Source organism: Schistocerca gregaria, chromosome 6 (assembly GCF_023897955.1).
Source record: "Schistocerca gregaria isolate iqSchGreg1 chromosome 6, iqSchGreg1.2, whole genome shotgun sequence".
Taxonomy (NCBI): Eukaryota; Metazoa; Arthropoda; class Insecta; order Orthoptera; family Acrididae; genus Schistocerca; species Schistocerca gregaria.
In genome coordinates, this window is record NC_064925.1 from 367226518 (window position 1) to 367249542 (window position 23025).

The following is a 23025-nucleotide window of genomic DNA, read 5'->3' on the forward strand; positions in this document are numbered from 1 at the left end:
GCACGTATAATTATGTACCAGTAACTAGATAAAATTACGCTACATATGTGGCCCTCAATTAAAGAAATAGATCAATTAAAACGAAGGCAGTAATCAGGTCAAATCTATTAAGAAAAAGAAAAATGTGACTTATCAAAAAATGTTCAAATGTGTGTGAAGTCTTATGGGACTTAACTGCTAAGGTCATCAGTCCCTAAGCTTAAACACTACGTAACCTAAATTATCCTAAGGACAAACACACACAACCATGCCGAAGGGAGGACTCGAACCTCCGCCGGGATCAGCCGCACAGTCCATGACCGCTCGGTTAATCCCGCGCGGCTGTCACTTATCCATTGGTACGCAACCAATAAATCAGTTTCAGTTTTTTTAATACTAACGAGGCATACACAATGACTGGGTATTTGCAGACTATTTCTCTAAAGAACATCGCCCTGTTATCCATACAACACTCTCAAGCTCGGAAATAATTAGATATTCGAAACAGGAACCAGTAAATTTTTCCAGATAGGTGAATTGCTATTACCAAATCATCCCCTATGTAGTGACATGTATTAACACGATGATGATGCCAACTCCCAAATGGTATTGTAGACCCATCGCGATGTTACCTCTCCGTAAGCGCAAGATGAATGATCGTTCCACACGAGGCTCATTGCAGTCGGAGTGCATTCGACCACGAAAGTCAATAAATGTACCCGACGGTCGAAACTGGGCATGTATACGTCATAATAATGTCACGGAGAAGTGTTACCAACGTGAATCCCAGCCTATTGGCTCCCAATAGCGTGAGAACCAGTCATTTACATAACTGACGATAAGAACAGCAAATAACGAAATATTACTTACAGCGCAGATATTGTATAGTAGGAAGCAAACATGATAAAATTTATATTTTGAGTTTACACAAAGTGAAAAGGCTAGTACACCGCTGTGTCACCTCGAGCAGCATCATCATCATCTCAAACCCAAATGGGCATCGGGTGCCACTGAGCGTGGATCACAGATACGATTCATCCGCTCCAGTGCTGGCAAGAAACTCTCTCGGCAACCCATGACCAGATGTTTCAATGTGTGAGACATCATAAGAATGTCCTGACAGAGCAACTATCGAACGCCTTCTCTATCGAGGTATGTCACGACAGCAGGGAAATTTACTGCCTTGCGTTCTCCTGTTGAAAAATAACGTCGCAGAGACCCCAAAGAAGCAGCATAACCACAAGCCGTAACATATCACATATGAAATGGAAGCTGTCCAGCTACGGGGCACGCGAGCCAGAGGGGACCGTGTTCTGTAACACATAAGCCATCACGCGCTTTTGTTCCCACGAGTTAGCGGTGGCGCATGAGGAAAGATGTATCGTGCTGAGACGCCGTATCTTTCGGCGTGCTTAGCGTTCCCTTCCGTCCAGTTTTCGGCAGGACTGTCCAGGAAATCAAAGTGCTGTCCACGATCAAGGATACAGGGACTCGAGATACACTTTTATCCCGTCTTGTGCCGAATTTGTGAATCATGCGAACGAAGAGAACGAATGACGCGTGTATCATTATACATGGTTCAATACGCACATTTCCCTCTTAAATTAGGGATTATTGGGCAGTTAAGTATCCAACGGGTTATACGTCCAGTCTGAGTATTTTAGAATTACACTCCTGGAAATTGAAATAAGAACACCGTGAATTCATTGTCCCAGGAAGGGGAAACTTTATTGACACATTCCTGGGGTCCGATACATCACATGATCACACTGAAAGAACCACAGGCACATAGACACAGGCAACAGAGCATGCACAATGTCGGCTCTAGTACAGTGTATATCCACCTTTCGCAGCAATGCAGGCTGCTATTCTCCCATGGAGACGATCGTAGAGATGCTGGATGTAGTCCTATGGAACGGCTTGCCATGCCATTTCCACCTGGCGCCTCAGTTGGACCAGCGTTCGTGCTGGACGTGCAGACCGCGTGAGACGACGCTTCATCCAGTCCCAAACATGCTCAATCGGGGACAGATCCGGAGATCTTGCTGGCCAGGGTAGTTGACTTACACCTTGTAGAGCACGTTGGGTGGCACGGGATACATGCGGACGTGCATTGTCCTGTTAGAACAGCAAGTTCCCTTGCCGGTCTAGGAATGGTAGAACGATGGGTTCGATGACGGTTTGGATGTACCGTGCACTATTCAGTGTCCCCTCGACGATCACCAGAGGCGTACAGCCAGTGTAGGAGATCGCTCCCCACACCATGATGCCGGGTGTTGGCCCTGTGTGCCTCGGTCGTATGCAGTCCTGATTGTGGCGCTCACGTGCACGGCGCCAAACACGCATACGACCATCATTGGCACCAAGGCAGAAGCGACTCTCATCGCTGAAGATGACACGTCTCCATTCGTCCCTCCATTCACGCCTGTCGCGACACCACTGGAGACGGGCTGCACGATGTTGGGGCGTGAGCGGAAGACGGCCTAACGGTGTGCGGGACCGTAGCCCAGCTTCATGGAGACGGTTGCGAATGGTCCTCGCCGATACCCCAGGAGCAACAGTGTCCCTAATTTGCTGGGAAGTGGCGGTGCGGTCCCCTACGGCACTGCGTAGGATCCTACGGTGTTGGCGTGCATCCGTGCGTCGCTGCGGTCCGGTCCCAGATCGACGGGCACGTGCACCTTCCGCCGACCACTGGCGACAACACTGATGTACTGTGGAGACCTCACGCCTCACGTGTTGAGCAATTGGGCGGTACGTCCACCCGGCCTCCCGCATGCCCACTATACGCCCTCGCTCAAAGTCCGTCAACTGCACATACGGTTCACGTCCATGCTGTCGCGGCATGCTACCAGTGTTAAAGACTGCGATGGAGCTCCGTATGCCACGGCAAACTGGCTCACACTGACGGCGGCGGTGCACAAATGCTGCGTAGCTAGCGCCATTCGACGGCCAACACCGCGGTTCGTGCTGTGTCCGCTGTGCCGTGCGTGTGATCATTGCTTGTACAGCCCTCTCGCAGTGTCCGGAGCAAGTATGGTGGGTCTGACACACCGGTGTCAATGTGTTCTTTTTTCCATTTCCAGGAGTGTAGAAAGGACCGGCGTTCAGAGGAAAGAAGTTTCGTCCTTCCTCTAATCATGAAGACAGTTCGTCAAGTTAGTCTGTTCCCAAGAAGAAAGTTAAGAGATATACGGCTTTCAACAAAGACTGCCTAGAAAACAAAGATTTTTGCACATGATTGATGAAGGAAAACGACTTGACTACGGTCGGTTCAAATGGCTCTAAGCCCTATGGGACTTAACATCTGAGGTCATCAGTCCCCTAGACTTAGAACTACTGAAACCTAACTAACCTAAGGACATCATACACGGCCATGTCTGAGACAGGATTCGAACCTGTGACGGTAGCAGCAGCGCGGTTCCGAACTGAAGCGCTTAGAACCGCTCGGCCACAGCGGCCGGTTTGACAACAGAGTTGTGATTTCTCTGCTGCGTTTTCGATAAAATTTGAAAGAGGTGAAGCTATAGTGGATCATCAGGAAACAGCTCTGACACTACAGTAGTGTCGTAAAACTAAAACAATTTGCAATTTTCTATGTGAAGAAACACGTATTTGAAGAAGATGCCATTACACATGCTGTAGTTGCATCTGTTTATCACAGTGTAAAACATGACCTTAGCTACAAATCATTGGAATGTCAAATGAAGTTGGATGATTCATTGCATCCAGACAGTAATATTGCAACTAAAATTTCGTGGAAGAACTAAGGCAACGGTTATCTTGGCCAATACAGTTAAGATGAAGCCGTAAGCGAGCTTCATAAACCTTTTTATTTTTGTGTCCTCAGATGATTCAAATTGAGGAAATATAATAACTTTTCTATAGGTAGGTCAGTACTTTGATGTTAAATAATGAATACGCCAGAGATTGCTAGATTTTTATGAAGACTTCGAAGAAATCCACAAAGACATTTTTCATACAATAAAGAACATTACAAAAGCTATTGGCTTTCATTTTAATCAAGTGAGTGCATACAGTGCCAACTTTGCGACAGTGAACTATGGCAAAAAACTCTGTTTTTTTCTTACCGAGAAACAAAAATACATTCATTTTGAGAGCTAACTGTGTTAAGACATTTCATTACGTTGTAGGGGCATTATTTCTCAAATCTGCAATTAATTTGATCTCTCTACATCAAATGTTCAGTCACTGAGAGAGTTTTCAGACTTTGTGGAAATAGAGTTAAAGGAAATATTACGCACGTCCGTACAAGATGGCTCTCACTACTTCCTGGAATTGACAGAATTGTATACTGCTGACCTTCTGTCGGTCATATTTTAATTTAAAGAAAGAGGAAGATTGTTGAATATTGATTTGGCAGTTAGTGACGTTAAGAACTTGGAGACACTGAACATGTACGTTTTGAGTAAAGTATTTCGTCCCAGATTGAAACTGCTGTTAGAAAACTGGAAAACAGCATAGTTACTTCTGTTGAGTTGGGAAGAATAATACGTGACATTAAGAGCAAGTTAAATAAGTTCTTAGGAAAGAAAGTTCAAGTAATCCTTGAAGAAATACGAACAACAATGAGGCAGAGTTTTGAAAATGATGCACAATCTTTGTCACGTTGCAGTGGTTATTTGTCCAAAAACTATATGTTTTTCAGAACATTGTAATCAGTGTGTTTACAAGTTTTTCGTTTAAAGAATAAGACGGTTTTCGTCGGCAGAGGCAATATGTTTTAAATGTCACTAACAAATTGAATCTCAGCCTTAATGAACATCATTTATACCACGAATTCTGTGATTTCCGCAGTGCATATGCTGGACTTAATGAAAGTAATCCTGAATATCAGATGTGGATAGATTTCTTTAAGCAGCAGACCATAATTGATATTTCTCGTTCCCACCTGTTTAGGCTTATTTCATACATATTTTCAGTTCTTACCAGTAACTTCTTTGCTGAAAGAAACATCAGAATGATGAAGAACCAGTGCTCAGAAGACAGAAATCGGATGTCTATGGCCTTAGCGAAAAGACAACTTCAAATAAAAGTGTGATATTCTGCAGGTTTCGGTGAATTTTTTAATTTTCGGAAAAAGAGGAGGGACAGCGAAGGACTACTGAAGGCAGCAAGGAGCAACATAAAATATGTATCCAAAAATAGCGAACAGTGACCACCTTGACGAAATGAATCTCGGGTGAACAGCCTGGTGTGAGTGTACAAAGGACACAATATTTCGGCAATCGATCTTGTTGCCATTATCAGATGTGCTGATGTACTGCCAAGGGACGGCAGGTGTGAGATATATGTCAGATATATACCTGTCCGACCTCGTAAGACATTGATAACAAGCGACTTTTCTTTGCATTCTATTAGGTCCCAGGTCAAGTCAAGATAGGTGAACGGGTTATGTTCTGCCGATTGCTGTTGGTTACATATCGTGCGGATGGATTTCGCTGATATTATTTTTATGCTACTTGAACGTGACATTCATGACTTATTTGTTGAGGGAGGTGGTTTACATATTACGGCTGAAAGACAGGAAACAACCTCATTGCACCACTGTATCCTGTAATAAGAAAGATAACACACGGTTCACTTTATTTCAGTGCCTTGTACGAATCAGCATACAATGTGAAATATTAAAGTACAAGCTATACATGCGTCAATTATTTTCCGTTGCACTGTGTTTTGAAAGTACGTGAGGGTGTGTGGCTGTTTCTATTCAACTTTACGAGTCAGATAGCACTTGGACGTGAATCTCGAGACAGTTTGGGTGTGTATCTCAGTGAGCTCTGTACATAGAACGCGGGTAAAGCATTGGATGGAGGCGTCCACACTATGCAGCGAACTGCGTGGAACTGTACTACAATGGTAGGATATGTTAATCGATTTGACCGAGGCAATCCTTTCATATTATTGAAATTCTTTTTGGGAACACGTCCGAGAACCACGTGGGGGTGCATTCGCCTCGCTGAAGCACGCAGTTCGCACATTCCCGTCTCAGCTGAGTCCGCATAGAATTCGCTGCCCGCTGATTAAAGGGCTTGCTCTGCGGGAACCAAGCAGAGAATTACAAGTGTAACTTTAGAGACTTAGTCCGTTCGTCCGCGTTATCTACCTTCCCGCGCTTTATATGAGAATGTAACGAAAAAAAAACAGTAATTAGTGTTCCAATAGGAAGTGCTCTCTGCCATGACTTGAAAGTGCTTTGCAGTGCATAGATGTAGATCTAGACATATGCGGGTTGGATAAAAATATGGAAACACCAAAAACTGAACACATAACCAGGTCTAATACGGGGTGTTCAAAAAGTCTCTCCGCAGTGCCGTATGATTGTCAGGCGCGCGTGCCGTATGATTGTTCGCCTGCCTGGGTTACTTCCCTTTAAGTGGACTCCCCCAACATTCCACTGTTTCGTTTATCTCAGTCAGGGTCATTTTTAGTCGAACAAATGTTCAAAGCTGGCGGTAAATAGACAGTTACAGTTCGTCAAACATTTGATTCAGTATTCCCGAAGACAACACTCCCACATCGCGATACTGTGCGATATTTGATCAACAAATTTCGAAGAACGGGTTCAGTGACAGATGCACCGAGAAGTGGTCGTCCTAGCGTTTTGTCTGAGAATAAACTACTCGATACTTCCGATAAAATGTCCGTGAGTCCAAAAGTCAGTAAGAAAACTCGCCCAGGAAATCGATGTTAGTGTCGGAACGACCCACACAGTTGTAAGGAAAAAATAGGAACCTTTCCCATACAAAGTGACAGCCGTGCAAGAACTGAAAAATAATGATCATGCAAGAGACTGCATTATTGTCAATGGTTCAAAAATTTTGTTCAATGAAATGAAAGGGATATTCTTAATGAAACGTTTTTCATTGATGAGGCGTGGTTTCATTTATTCGGGTACGTCAACTCGCAAAATTCTCGTATGTGGAGTATCTCAAATTCCTTGTTTATTCAAGACGAACCACTTCATTTCTAGACGTCGGATTGTGGGTTCCATATTTTTCAAGGAAACAATAAACGCACAACGAATCTGCAGTGATATTCTGCACTAATCCATAGGAGAACTTGTGAATACTGAACTGTTATTTTCAACAAGATGGTGCAAGCGCGCATACAGCTCGCGTTTCAATGTCACTGCTTGCTGATGCTTTTGGTGATCGCGTAATTCTACAGGGACTTTGGCCTCCACGATCGCGTGACCTAACACCACCTGACTTTTTCTTCTGGGGTGCAGCGAAAGCAACTCACTATCAAAACCGTCCAAAATCCATCGATGAATTGGTAACTGCAATATCCACTTTCATTGCCTCTGTTACAAAGAAATGTTACAGCTTGTGTTTGGAAACATGAATAGACGAATTAAATTGTGTATTCACAATTTGCACGTTGGCATTAGAAACAGCTTCCAGTCTTCTCTGAATGTATAAATAAACGTCCTGTGTGGTTTTCTAGGGAATCTTGTACCATTCTTCGTGCAAAACAGTGGCAAGTTCAGGTGACGAAGATGGAAATGGTTGGCGGTCACACACCCTTCTCTCGAAGTAGAGCACAAAGGCTCAATAATATAGAGATCTGCTGATCGTGTTGGCCCGGGAAGAAGCGACAATTCATCCTCGTGTTCACGAACCCACTCTCGACGACACGAGTTGTGTGAACAGGTGCCCTGTCATCTTGGAACACGGTATCACCATAGAGGAACTAACATTGCAACATGGGATGGGCCTGGTTAGCCAAATCACATAATCCATGGCAGTAATGCGACCTCGCAGAGTAACCGTGGGGCCCATGGAACAGCACGACACAGCTGTCCAAATTGTCACTGAACCGCTGCCATGTTTCACGTTTGGAACGTGGCCTCGGCCAGGAGCTGGAAACAATGTGCAGCAGCACTTATGCGACAAAATGACATTCTTCCATTACTGTATAGTCCATGATTTATGGTTTCGGCACCATATTTTCTTGTTGCAGGCAATTGAATCACTGATGTGTGGTTTTGGAATTCCAACTATCACTGCAGTTGCCTCCTTGTGTAACTCCTTTCTTATTATTTTCGTGAGGAGAGGGTTCGCTAGAGCGACATTCAGTTCTGCAGTGACTTTTACAATTGCCGTCGTCTTATTTTTAGTCACAGTTGTCTTCAGTGAACATCTGTCACTATCACTCAATATACAGGGTGGTCCAAAAGTCCGAAAACACCCTCACAAAATTCAAATGGAGTACAAACAAGGAAACAGAGTCCCTCCACATGAGGAACGGGAAAGGGGAAACTTTACAGGCTATACCACCAACATGGCGGCCATCTTGAAAGCCGCCGTATTGGATTCAATTCCAAAATTTCAAATGGGAATGTGGTCATGTGACATATCAAACAGATAGAGAATTTCACTAGAAAAACAATGCCGTTGTTATTTTAAACATAGCTTTATTCATTCTCGGGTTATAGCCAATTACTTGCGGCAGCAGTGGGACGCTAGGCAGCGTGAGTATTACGTACTGAGAAGTCATAAAATGGAGTCTGAAACGGTGCAAAGTGACTATCCTATGTCTGATATGTTACATGTGTTTAACTGTTTGGCATCATTTCCTCATGCTAACGTTTTAATCATTGTTTCCTTATTTACAGGTAACAAACTGTCGTTAACACATGAAGAAAGCACTGAAATCATCTTGATATCAGGAAAAAGAAGCACACGGGTCATTGCTGAGGATTTCAACAGTCGTCACCCAACCAGATAGCCCATCACTTACAGCGCAGTTGCCAAGCTTTTGGCCAAATTCCTAGCAACGGGTTCTGTCGCAGATAAACGTAAGGCTGGAAAACCAAAATCCGCCACCGATGAAGCAACAACAGTGAGCTTGTTGGCATCATTTAGCAAGAGTCCGCAACGGAGTTCTCATCGCCTGTCACAAGAATGTGGGGTTAGCCGTACCTCCATACTGCGTATTTTATCGCGGCACAAATGGCACCCGTACAAAATTCAGCTGCTCCAACACCTGAACGAGGATGACCCAGTTTGCAGAATGGGTGACACAGCAGCTGCAGATAAAGCCACGTTTCCCGTGATGGCCTGATGTGGTGTGTGGGGTACCAAAGTCGTTGGTCCTTTTTTTATTGATGGTACGTTAACAGCCGACGGTTAACTGATGTTATTGGAAGAAGAAGTGTTTCCCTCGTTGTTAACGGAGGACAGGACATTTCCGGAATTCTTCCAGCATGATGCAGCCCCACCACATTTTGGGCACAATGTGCGAGCATACCTGGATGTGCAGTGGATTGGTCTTAAAGGTGCTGTGGACTGGCCACCACGTTCACCAGATTTGACTCTTTTGGATTTTTATCTTTGGGGTCATGTCAAAGCACTGGTTTATTCTGTGAAAATACGGGATTTGCATCATCTAAAGCAGCGCATTGTTGATGCCAGATGTGTTGGTCAAAGTTCATCAGGACTGGGTTCGGAGGATAGCATTAACAATCCAACATAATGGACAACATATCGAGCCATTCCTATGACTGTTGGTGGTCTCTCGGGACTGTGTAACATCGGCGTAATGTCTCTTCGGCACATAGCACACATGCTGCCGAGCGTCCCACCGCTGCTACATGTAACTGGCTATAGCCCGAGAATGAATAAAGTTATGTTTAAAATAACAACGGCATTGTTTTTCTGGTGAAATTCTCAATCTATTTGATGTGTCACGTGATCACATTCCCATTTGATATTTTGGAGTTGAATCCAACATGGGGGCTTTCAAGAAGGCCGCCATGTTGGTGGCCAAGGAGGTATATAAACTACATAGAGTGGCTATCTGTGAGGTAACAGCGCTCCCAGCGGCAGCAAAAAGCAACACCGACCGCCATTTTTTGAGACGTCTACATGTCAGTATATTTACATTTGGTGTATAGTACTGGCGTTAGGAAATCACTGTTTTCCTGTTGTAATTTGTTTTAAAAGTCTTATTGACTGATCGCGAATCATGCCCAGTGTATGTGCAGTATACAATTGCGCTAATAGAAATGATAAAACAACTGGAATATCATATTTCAGATGAGTATCTAAATGCGTGTTGTGCTTAGCGTCTTGTGCATCATTTTAGTGTCTAAGCTGTATACAAAATGTAAATAAGCTACTGTATACACGTCTCTTTGTTTTTAGTTTTCCTCTGAAAAAGAAAGAGCTGTTAAGTCGGTGGGTAGCCAATATGAGGCAAGATAAGTGGCAGCCAACTCAGTAAAGCTACATATGCTCGTTTCACTTTGAAGATAGATACATGTATAGTACAAACGAGAAAAGGCGACTTCTGGCAAACGCAGTACCGATGATATTTACGTTTCCTGACCATCTGCAGAAAACAACTGTAGTATAGACACAAGCAAGGAAACTGCCTGTCAGTGAAGAATCAGCTTCCTTATCAAATGAACCAGGTAATATTGTTTGCTGTTCTTTATTTGCTATATGGGTTATGTGTGAATCTTACTATTAATCAACTTATGTTTAAAGAAAAATAAAACTTAATGATAATACTTCATTTTTGTAGGTGAAAGAGTGAATGAGAATGATCATACAGATCATTCTTATTGTTTGCCTAGCCCCAAAAAATTGAAACAGAATTATGAGGCACTACAGAAAAGGACCGAGAAGTTGAGGAAGCAAGCGAAACATGCAAGGCAAAGTGTTTCAAGAAAGAAGAAGCAAATGGTGACATGTATAACAGTGGTTGTAGGCCTAAATAAGAGACTTCAAGACTGTGCTTCTGAAGTGATAGGATGTGACAAAAATAGTGATATTCTGAAGCAACTTTTTGCAATGCAAAACAGATGTTCAATTCCTGAATATTCTAAAGAAATAAGACAGTTTGCCCTTACACTCAATTTTTTACTCCTCCAAAGCTTATAATTATTTGAGGAAGTTTGTTAAATTACCCCATCCTTGAACACTCCGCAGGTGGGCAACTACAGTAAATGGCAGTCCTAGATTTACAGAAGAAAGCTTAAAAAAATTAGCAAATGAGGTTCAACTTAGTTCAAAACCTATTTTAGCTGCATTTACGTTCAATGAGGTTGCTCTTAAAAAAGACTTAATATAGGATGGTAATAAGGTCTGGTGTTATGTTGACTTAGGGCAAGGAGGTGAGGAAAGTGATGATAGCCAAATAGCAAAAGAGGCACTAGTGTTTATGGTCAGTGGGATTAATACGAGTTGGAAAATTCCTGATTGCTATCGTTTTCTTAATGCTTTAACAGCAAGTGTGAAACTTAATTTACTGCAGCAATACCTCCGTAAATTGGAGGAAATTGATGGAAAACAGGTTTCATTGCAATAAAATGTATCAAAAATAGTTTTTATACTGCTTCGAAGGGTGTATTCAAATTGTTAACAGTGGCAGAAAGAGTTTTCAGGGACTGTCAAATCTGAATATGGAAGAAGAACTTCCTTCTGTAGTTGGGTGTGGAATTGTTCAGAATGTTGGGCGACAGGCCGAATTTATTTACTCGATTTTGACCATCTAATGGTGCCAGCTGTATTTTGAGAAGAGTCACATGACTCTTTTCTAGTCAGGATGCTGTTAAAATAGTATTTTAATTCTAGGTTACACCATTTGTGCAACAACCAGGCCAATGGAAAAAAGAGGGAAACATATTCGGCAAATATATACAAACTTATATCATTTAAGGGACAATGAAAGGTCCTGCTCTGTCAATATATCGTTTTTGGACCTACTGAACTATTTATAATTGTTTTTGATATAATCCATATGGCATTGCAGCGAAATGAACAGCAACATTTCGTAATAAACTTTTCAATTAATCGATGTCAGAAGTGTGTTTCATTTATTTTAGCCTTCATCGCTATATGTTTTACAGTGGAGAAATCAGATTGTCAGTGCAGATTGGATTTTTTTGCGCCATGCGTAGTAAACAATAACAACATTGAGTGTTAGCAAACGACGTGTAGGCTGCACCTTGACATTACAAGACATGGCGGCTCAGTTTCCAAGTTGTTTCAAAGATGGCGGTGCCATAGCCAGTCTATGTTGTTTACATAGGTCGTTGTTGGTGGCATAGCCTATAAAGTTTCCCCCTTCCCGTCCCTCGTGTGTAGGGACTCTGTTTCCTTGTTTGCTACTCAGTTTGAATTTTATGAGGGTGTTTCCGGACTTTTGGACCACCCTGACTTATGAGATGATGTTTTTTCGCTTTCCGTGTATGTGGTATAACTATTCGATACTATGCCTCTTGATACATGAAACACTTCGGCTCACTTGCTTACGGAAGCACCCACCACCCGAGCACCAACAGTTCGCCCACGTTCGAATTCATTCAGTTCCGACATAATGTAGTCACACCCACACAGAACACTGCTCCGACCACGACTGCAACGTAGAGAAGACACTGCACAGCCGTCGTTCGTAGTCCACCACAACAGTGCAACACCAGGTTTGGCTAGCATCTTCATGTATGTTCAAGCATGCACTTCTGTTAGCGTCTCCATATTTTTGTCCAACTCCTGTATCTTGCGGTCATAGGGAGGTTCCCTCTCTACAGAGGCTGACGAACAGACAGAACATGCAGGGTGATTTAAACAGACAAAGCAGATTTCAATTGTTTTTTTACAGACGAACTATGAAAGAAAAACGTATACCTCATGTCACTGGATAGAGAAAGGTTCAAAGTTGTCTGTTCGCACAGACAGTACAGCATATACTCAACATGAGTATCATGCGTTACTTGAGAAACATCGAAACAGTAGTTCATTAACCGACAGCTTCAACATCTCGATTCCTCAGTTCTTGAAGAGTTTCTGCCATAGGTGGGACCAAGACCCCACAGAAAATGATCGCAAGGTGTGAGGGATGATAGCCTTGGAGGCCAAAAGCAATAAACAAGATCTTGTTATCGGCCTCGTCCAGTCCAATGTTGTCGGATGGTGATGTTAAGACCACGTCGCACCTCGAGGTGAAATCATTGTAATCTTCGCGGACGTGAAGAAACAACCAGTTTTGCAGGCTATCCAGGTGTGAAATTTCTGTAACAGTTCCCTCCTACAGAAGTGAAGGGCCATAAACTTTGTGAACAGAAACGACACAAAGCACATTCAGTTTCGATGAGTCTCTTTCACGTTTGACGAAGATGCCAGGATTCTGTGACATCCGAATTCTTACACTGTGGCGGTTTACTTCACCCAATAGATAACACGTCGGTGCTTCCGAAAAGATGAGTCATACGTAAAATGTGTCCCTGCCGTATCCTGGAGAAATGAAATACAGAATTCGCACCTTCTGCTACGCTCACTGCGGCGCAGTTGCTGAAGTAACTGCAAATTGTAAGGCTTCATATGGGGGGCTGTCGTTTCAGAACACGCCACACCGTTGTTTGAGGAAGTTGGAGTTCCTGCCCGTCTTGAGGACTTACGGGGGCTCCGTGTGAACTCACCTCGGATACGGTCGACATTTTCATTTTTGGCAATTTGTGGTAAGTTCCTATGGGACCAAACTCCTGAGGTCATCGGCCCCTAGGCTTACACACTACTTAAACTACCTTAACAACGCTATGGACAACACTCACACCCATGCTCGAAGGAGAACTCGAACCTCCGACGGGGGAAGCCGCGTGAACCGTGACAAGGCGCCACAGACCGAGGGGGCGGGGGGGGGACTCGCAGCTACCCCGCACGGCGACGTTTTCATCACATGGGTGTGGCCGAACACTGCTCCTCCGCTTGTACATGCAACCTACTTCCCAGAATTTTGTATGCTGGTCATAAATCTCTTGTGCAGAGGTGGCTTCTTGCTGAATCGGCAGGGGATTACTCATTTCACTTGAATAATGGATTGACTTCCTGCATATTCTAACAGACAAAATGATTTCTCTTGTGCTGTAGTCGGCATGTTGGTACAAACAACAACGCAGCTTTGTCAACAGTATGAACCTTCCTCTCTCCAGTGACATGCGCAATGCTTTTTTTCTATCTTTTATAGTTTGTCTCTAATGAACAATTTAAATCTGTTGTTTCTTTTTTATCAACCATTATAATGTGAAGCTATTAAATCTCTGCTTGAAATCTGTTATTTCTTTTTTATCATCCGCTATAACGTGCAGCTGTTAACTCTCTGCTTGGGAACCACTCAGCTAGTCTTAAAATCAGCGGCCAGCGACCTCTTCGTCGCACTTTCGCACTGAAAACACATTTCGTTGTTTGATCTGTTTCCTTGCAAAGTGTTTTGTGGTGGCGGTAAGATAGAAACTTTATAACCTATCGGCGGTTAACCTACATATACATCTACATATACACCTTGCAAACGACTCTGAAGAGCGTGGCAGAGGATACATTTCACAGTGCCACATGCTTGCGTTTATGTACATTACATTCATGTACGGAGCGAAGGCTGATACACTGATTAAACGTTTCTGCGCTCGCTTTAATTTGTCTAATCGTCACTAGAACGTCCTTATGGGAAATGAAAATGATCGTATGGCGTCAGTGCCCGGGAGTGTGCAGACGGAAAGTTTGGTCGCCAAGTGCAGGTCTTACTATTACGCCACATTGCGCGACCTGCGCGTCGACAATGGGGATGATATGATGATACGGACAGCACAATATACAGTCCCCGAGGCGAGAAAATATCCCTCTCCAGCCGGGAATCGAACCCGGGTCCTCTTGCGTGGCAATCCAACGCGCTGACCATTCAGCTTTTTTAATCTCATTTTGTTCGCTGTTGCTCGTTCCATTTGCTCGGGGCGGACGTCGTAAGACTTCCGTTTAAGTTCGTTGTCGAACGATTAACTCAGTTTTTTTATTACAGAGGGCAGGTAACCCTCTGACCGAACACACTGAGCTACCGTGCCGGCGTTAATGGGTCGGACGTCCCGATGGGAAGGAACTATATCTCTAGATACGCCATTTAATAACAATTCTTGAAAACTTTTTAATCAGCCTTTTACTGGGTAGCTGACGTCTGTTATTAGGTGTCTGCCAGGCAGGCGTTATAGCAGCTCCGTGGCGCTTTGAAATCGGACACAGAATTCTGTGACCATTCGTGCTGCCATTCTCTGTATACATTCAATATTCCTCAATACACCTATCTAATGTGGGTTCCACAAATCTGAGCAATAATGTAGAATGAAGCGGGCGATTGTTTTGTTAACCATCTCCTTTGTAGACTGTCTACTAGTTCCTATTACCCCGTAAATGAAAAAAAAAATGGCTCTGAGCCCAATGGGACTTGACATCTCTGGTCATCAGTCCCCTAGAACTTAGAACTATTTAAACCTAACTAACCTAAGGACATCACCCACATCAATGCCCGAACCAGGATTCGAACCTGCGACCGTAGCGGTCACGCGGTTAAAAACTGAAGTGCCTAGAACCGCACGGCCACACCGGCCGGCCACCCGTCAATGACTCGAAGTCTCCACGCAACTTTACCTCTACGACAATCGCACTTCATATCTCCACAAACTGCTACACCCATCTATTTCTATGAGCTGACTAATTTCAGTTTTGACACATTCGTATTTTTAGTCATATTAATCTAAATTTCTGCGATTTGATAAGTGTCTAATTTTACGTTTCTAAACATTAAAATAAATTCATCGAAGTTTGTACCATGTATAAGTCTTATCAAGATGTGACTGAGGAATTGTGCAGCACTTTTCAGACAGTGTCCACCTTCGTAGCCGAGTGGTGAGTGCGGTAGAATGCCATGCAAGGGAGTGGACGGGTTCGATTCCCGGCCGCGTCGGAGATTTTCTCCACTCAGGACTAAGTCCTGTATTTTCCTCATCATCACTTCATCCTCATCGACATGCAAGCTGTCGCAGTGGCGTCAGCAAAAAGAGTAGAATCAGGTGACCGGTCTAACAGACGGCAGGCCCTAGCCACACGCACATTTTATTTCGTTATACATAATAGCATCATCTAAAAGAAATCTCCATCTAGTGAGGAAGATGTATGAGACAGGCGAAATACCCTCAGACTTCAAGAAGAATATAATAATTCCAATCCCAAAGAAAGCAGGTGTTGACAGATGTGAAAATTACCGAACTATCAGTTTAATAAGTCACAGCTGCAAAATACTAACGCGAATTCTTTACAGACGAATGGAAAACTAGTAGAAGCCGACCTCGGGGAAGATCAGTTTGAATTCTGTAGAAATGTTGGAACACGTGAGGAAATACTGACCCTACGGCTTGTCTTAGAAGCAAGATTAAGGAACGCAAACCTACGTTTCTAGCATTTGTAGACTTAGAGAAAGCTTTTGACAACGTTGACTAGAATACTCTCTTTCAAATTCTAAAGGTGGCAGGGGTAAACTACAGGGAGCGAAAGGCTATTTACAATTTGTACAGAAACCAGATGGCACTTATAAGAGTCGAGAGGCATGAAAGGGAAGCTGTGGTTGGGAAGGGAATGAGACAGAGTTGTAGCATATCCCCGATGTTATTCAATCTGTATAATGAGCAAACACTGAAGGAAACAAAAGAAAAATTCGGAGTAGGGATTAAAATCCATCGAGAAGAAATAAAAACTTTGAGGTTCGCCGATGACATTGTAAATTCTGTCAGAGTCAGCAAAGGACTTGGAAGAGCAGTTGAACGGAATGGACAGTGTCTTGAGAGGAGTATATAGGATGCACATCAACAAAAGCAAAACGAGGATAATGGAATGTAGTCGGTTGATGCTGAGGGAATAAGTCTAGGAAATGAGACGTTGAAAGTAGTAAATGAGTTTTGCTATTTGTGGAGCAAAATAAGTGATGGTAGTCGTAGAAGAGAGGATATAAAATGTAGACTGGCAATGGGAAGGAAAGCGTTTGTAAAGAAAATAAATTTGTTAACATCGAGTATAGATTTAAGTGTCAAAGTCGTTTCTGAAAATATTTGTATGGGGCGTTGCAATATATGGAAGTGAAACGTGGACGATAAATATTTTAGTCAAGAAGAGAACAGAATCTTTCGAAATGTGGTGCTACAGAAGAATGCTGAAGATTAGATAGGTAGATCACATAACTATTGATGAGGTATCCAATAGAATTGGAGAGAAGAGAAATTTGTGGCACAACATGACTAGAAGAAGGGATCGGTTGGTAGGGCATATTCTGAGACATCAAGGGATCATCAATGTAGTGTTGGAGGGAAGCGAGGAGGGTTAAAATCGTAGAGGGAGACCAAGAGATGAATTCACTAAACAGTTTCAGAAGGAGGTAGGTTTCAGTAGGTACTGGGAGATGAAGAAGCTTGCACAGGATAGAGTAGCATGGAGAGCTGCATCAAACCAGGCTCTGGACTGAAGACCACGACAACAACAAAAGAAATTTTATGTTAGTATTGATTTTGTCTGCCAGGAAATTAAAATTTAACGTGAACAAGAAGGTCCCGAAAACAGTCTCTAAGGCCCCGATAACTCTCTTGGTGATCACCACGGTTCTTGTTTGGGATAGGGAGCACAGCAGTGTGTTCGTCAGTACCAATGGTCTCTTAGACGACATATTGAGGGCAGTTAAAAATAAGTTCAAAATGGTTCAAATGGCTCTGAGCACTATGGGACTTAGGTTAGTTAGGTTTAAATAGTTCTAAGTTCTAGGGGACTGATGACCACAGATGTTAAGTCCCATAGTGCTCAGATCCATTTGAACCATTTCAATTAAGTGAGCCCAAAACTGAAAAATATTTCGCATTTGACGAGTTAAAATTGACGTGTTCAGGTAAGCTGAACGTAAAAGCGTTAACAAGAGGGAGATAAGGTTCGTATAACAATTTAGGTGCTCAACAACCTACTCTCGTAATCGCTACAAGCTCTCAGGTTCTTCCTAGAGGGTCATCGCTCCTGGAAAATTTGCAGGACTCTTGGTATCGGAATGTCAGGTGTGCAGGATATCAGCTTTCGTAGGTCATGGATCATTGTCATTAACGTCACTGGCCCAAGTTTTACGCTCAGCAGAAAATGCAGGTAGATTACGATCACCGGAAGTCGACATGAGAGTATGGAGACGGCAGTATGTGGACGAGCTGCTACCGAGACTTACTGGTCAGTGTGATGCTCTGAAGAACTTACCCAGTGTGGTGCTCTGAAGAACTTACCCAGTGTCTCTTGGTGGTTGCTTGGGCCATACGTAGTCCTTCATGTAGGTTGACATGAAGGCGTCCATGGTGAAATATACCTGGAACAAAGTCACGTTCCATCTGTACGTCACGCTTACACAAAGTGCGTAGCACAATCACTTTCTCAACAAAACAAAATTTTCGTGTAATTTTTCTTTGCATCATCCGTTAATTCCATGTTACATGGTTCGCTTTGCACGATATTGCATAATGAAACAAAATATATCAGTTTACAGAATGTTAAATTAACTGGTATTTAAATATAGCCGAATGCTCACTTTTTACAAATGAGGTACATAAGAGGAAACAATATTTAACGTAAAAGTGAGCATGTAGCACTTTTACGTCAAATAAGATACAAATTTCTAAAAAAAGAATTGTTCTGTGAAATAGAAAAGGGTGCTCAGAAGGAACTTTTTCATGCTTATATAGCTTCACTGTCTGTCAGGCTTTTAGCATCATTGGATTAGTGATAAAAATTTAGGAAGCAGCGACATTCACTCTTTTCTGAGCTGAAATCAATTTTAATGAATACTAATGATGGTCGTGTTTTCTTCTAATATTGTAACTATGGATATCATTATTTGTGTTTAATTCTAATGGCTTACAGACAGCTCCACAAGAAAGCCTACGCCGTTATATGCACGAAATAAAAGACACTATTATAAATTTATGTTTACATGAAAGTACATGTTAATGCTAATTGCACAATTACCTAATAGTTAATCCAATCGCCGACATTATCGATTATATCGTGGCACCTTAGCCCTATCTCTAATAAATCATTCACGTTTCCAAACTCTAAATATCGTTTGGCCCATTTCGCAACGAATGTCTTTGACTCTCTAAGAATTTTAGCAGCAGCACCATATGAAAGCTTTGGTCCCTTTGGATGATTTACAAGGAACACTGCCTCGTGACGCTTAAGATATTTTGCACCCATTTTAAACTGTAACCGGCAAAACAAAACATTCAGTTCTCACACTACTTATCTATACACTGTTCACAAGAGAATTGATTACGGATTCGAAACCCCTACCACAGATAAAATATGAACTGTGATGCTGCAGTTAAAATACTTAACTTCTCAATCAGCTGCCAACGATATGAGTACCACACATAATTCTTAAGGTACCCTTCTGTGCAATATAGGCTTTATTTCTCAGAGATAAGATATTTCACAATTACATATGACATTACCGAGTGAAAATAAGCAGTGTACTTTAACTCACTGTACTCTCTCCCTACAATGCTTGCAACACCACGAAGTGCAAAAGTTACTCAATTAAGTTGTTTTTAACAACTTTTTTAAATTTAAATTTCATCACTATGTATACCCAATACCCTCTATTACTCTGTTTTTCTCAATAACTATTGTCCTTGTGTAATATCTATCACTGGTGTTATACTCCTTGATGTGTGGAACTTAATATGCTGCGTTTTGATAAAAAAAGTTGAGAATATTTTCAGAAAATGAATCAATGATCTTTCTACAACATTACTAAAATAGATTTTGACTCAATAGTACGTTTTAGTAATACTGACAGTTAATGTAGGCTCATCTAAACTCAAGATATTCGGTCATGGAGTGATGAGTCGCCATACATATTTTTCACAAAAAGCCGGTGAACAACCACGAAGAGTAAGATTTGCGGTAGTATATTCCTGAGGTAAAAGAGTCTCCCATTCGGATCTCCGAGTAGGAATTACGCCTCAGAAGCTACCATACAAAATGAGGACGTTAAGTAGTGTGCACGTGCAATATTAGAACGCAAATGCACTGTGGTATACTAGAAAATCTAAAGGTGAAAACGAAAAGGATGCAGGTAGATATTTTAGGAATCAGTGAATGTGACTGACAGAAGAGGGGGAGATTTGGCGTGGGGATCAGAGGAAACTGGTTACAGACAAAGGGTTAACTGCGCCATAGTCAAAAAGAACGTTGATGGTGAAACTGAATGGGTTTTGTAAACACACAGGTATGCACGTCAACAACAGATGGAGGCGATGGTGACGTTCAACCAGTACACGGTAACATTAATGGAAAAATGTCAGAGGGCATGAGAATAATCATAATGGGAGACTGGAGACTGGAATGCAGTCGTTGGTGGTTGCAGGGAAGAGAAAATAACGGGAAAAGTGGATCTCGTCAATCGAAGTAAGGGGGAAGAAACATTAATAGAATTCAGCGTTGGACACAAATGTTGCGAATACACTTTTCGCGAAAATTTTGAAAAGGGCGTTTGCGTAGAAGATGCAAAGGGCTATAACAAACTGTTTGACTATATTTTGGTAAAATATCGATTTTGTAGTGAAGTTAATAACTCAAAGAGATACTTAGATGCTGACGCTCATAGTGACCATAACCTAGTACTAATGAAATTCCAAGTTCGACAGAAAGAAACAATTGCTAACATTCGGGTATATACACCTTTGGACCAGAAGAAGATTCATGAAAAGCTACTGCATGGCTAGGCATTCTGTATGATAAGACAGAAATAAAACAATTAGAAGCCCTTGAAATAAGGTGTTACGTGACGCTGTTTAAAATCAAATGTATTGACCGAGCAGAACCCCCTGTAACGAGTTAATGAGGAGATAATCACTAATACAGAACACAGTGAATCGAAGGAAGACTGGTAGGGTACATTTGACCCAACGAGCCGTTGCTGAAAACTGCAGCTGAACGGATGGTGGAAAAAAGATATGCAGAGCGACATCTAAGCATACAGTAGAAGGTGGATTGCGCAGGATGTAGCAGCGAGGATAGCCAGCGAGGGACAGGAATGGAGACTACGTCAAACATAAAAACAACAAATTTTCTGTTACTAGTAACAGTATATTTAATTTCCACTGATCGCTTCACACGTTTAAAGTTTCAGCATCAGGTGAATTTATGTGAAATAATACGAGTTTGCAGGTGTCGTGTTACGAGTGGCACTGTCGAGTAGCAGCTCACAAAAAGAAAGCACTATTTCAGAACTTGGCTCATAGTTTTTGCTATGCGTTATAAAAGGAAAAGTAGAAATAAACGTACAAGTAAAAATCCCTACAGTAGCCACGGGTTCATTTTTCTTTCGTGTTGCACCTGTAAGTAGGCTGTTTAGGATTTTTTATTGGTAACGCCGCCGCCACGTAGCGCTCTGTATGAAAATCACTGGCTGTGCTGTGCGCAGTCTGTGGCTAGTTTGCATTGTTGTCTGCCATTGTAGTGTTGAGCAGCGGCAGCTGGATGCTAACAGCGCGTAACGTTGTGCAGTTGGAGGTGAGCCGCCAGCAGTGGTGGACGTGGGTAGAGAGATGGCGGAGTTTTGAAATTTGTAAGAATTGGTGTCAAGAACTAATTTATATATTATGACTATTAAGGTAAATACATCGTCTGTTCTGTATTAAAATCTTTCATTTGCTAACTATGCCTGTCAGTAGTTAGTGCCTTCAGTAGTTTCAACATTTTATTTAGCTGGCAGTAGTGGTACTCGCTGTATTGCAGTAGCTTGAGTAACGAAGATTTTTGTGAGGTAAGTGATTTGTGAAACGTATAGGTTAATGTTAGTCAGGGCCATTCTTTTGTAGGGATTTTTGAAAGTCAGATTGCGTTGCGCTAAAAACTATTGTGTGTCAGTTTAAGCACAGTCGTGTAAAATTTTTCTAAGGGGACGTTTCATATGTCGACCCTTAGCCGAGGATACCTCACTGGAATCTTCTGATTTTTTCCTTGTAGTTTGTGTAATTAGTGTAGCTTTTGTTTATTGCTGGCGCGTAATCATAGAGAGAATTTCCTTTGTAGTTGTAGTCTTTCATTGTTGTACAGTACAACAGTTGTGGCATGCATGTAGAGTTGCACCAAGTATTTCGCAGCTGCGCTTGCAATTAACTAGATATTATTTTCAGTGATATGTTAATGTGTTCTCTTATTTTTGCTTTTCAAATTGTGCTTTTTTGTGTTGTCGTGTGAAATAATGTGACAATAATGGCGTGTGAAAAACGTAATACTAGGCTCCAAAGTAAACTGAGAAATGACAGTGAAGACGAAAGCAGTGTGTTAGCGCCACCATGTAATGAATTAACTAATGTTCAAAGTAGTAATTTGGTAATAGTGCATAGGGAAATGGAGCGGGTTGCAAATAATGGTGTAGGCAGTGAAACAATTAGTGAACAGGAAAGCGTTATCGATCGATCGGTCGGCAACAGCTCGCCTCAGGATTTCGAAATGACAGGACACAATATTGCAAATACTGTAGATTCAGGTTTTGCGTCCTCACCGTTTTCTCAAATAAGTCAAGACACATTTTCTGTTTTTCAAACTGCGAATATTGCCGGTGCCTATGCATTGCCGAATAGGACTAAGGAACATGTTTCAGACACCAGTGCATTGTTATTACAATTAATGCAACAAATGGGACAAAAGCTTCAAAAGTTAGACACAACGCTTGAACAAAATCAGAAACAAATTGGACAGAATCTTCAAAAGTTAGACACAATGGAACAAAATCAGATACAAACACAGCAACAGTTGGACAGAATGGAACATAATCTTCAAAAGTTAGACACAATGGAACAAAATCAGAGACAAACACAGCAACAGTTGGACACAATGGAACATAATCTTCGGAAGTTAGACACCACACTTGAACAAACACGTGAAGATTTAACTACTGAGTTACATAACATTGAATCGAAATGTCAAAAAATCTGTAATGACGTAAAAACACAAATTTGTGAGCATTTTCAATCTATTTTTTCGCGGCATGAAAACTCATTACAGAATCACGAAGCAGCCATAAAAGAATTGCAAACTGTTGTTCGTGAAAATCACGACACCTTGCAAGCTAAAATGGACTCATTTGCATCCACCGATTCGGTTACGCAACTTGCAAGAACTCAGGAAAACTTAAAGGACACAGTAGATTCGATTTCAACACAAATGG

General features: G+C 42.1%; 1 protein-coding gene across 1 annotated transcript in view; it reads right to left on the reverse strand.

Annotated features, from left to right (window-relative positions):
• The window catches only part of LOC126278887 (uncharacterized), a 72292-nt gene that overhangs the window by 39958 nt on the left and 9309 nt on the right, over nucleotides 1-23025 (reverse strand). Inside the window, exon 2 of the mRNA XM_049979161.1 lies at nucleotides 18077-18156. Within this exon, the coding sequence (XP_049835118.1) occupies nucleotides 18077-18144 (68 nt within the window). The 5' untranslated portion in view covers nucleotides 18145-18156. The remainder of the gene's footprint in view (nucleotides 1-18076; nucleotides 18157-23025) is intronic.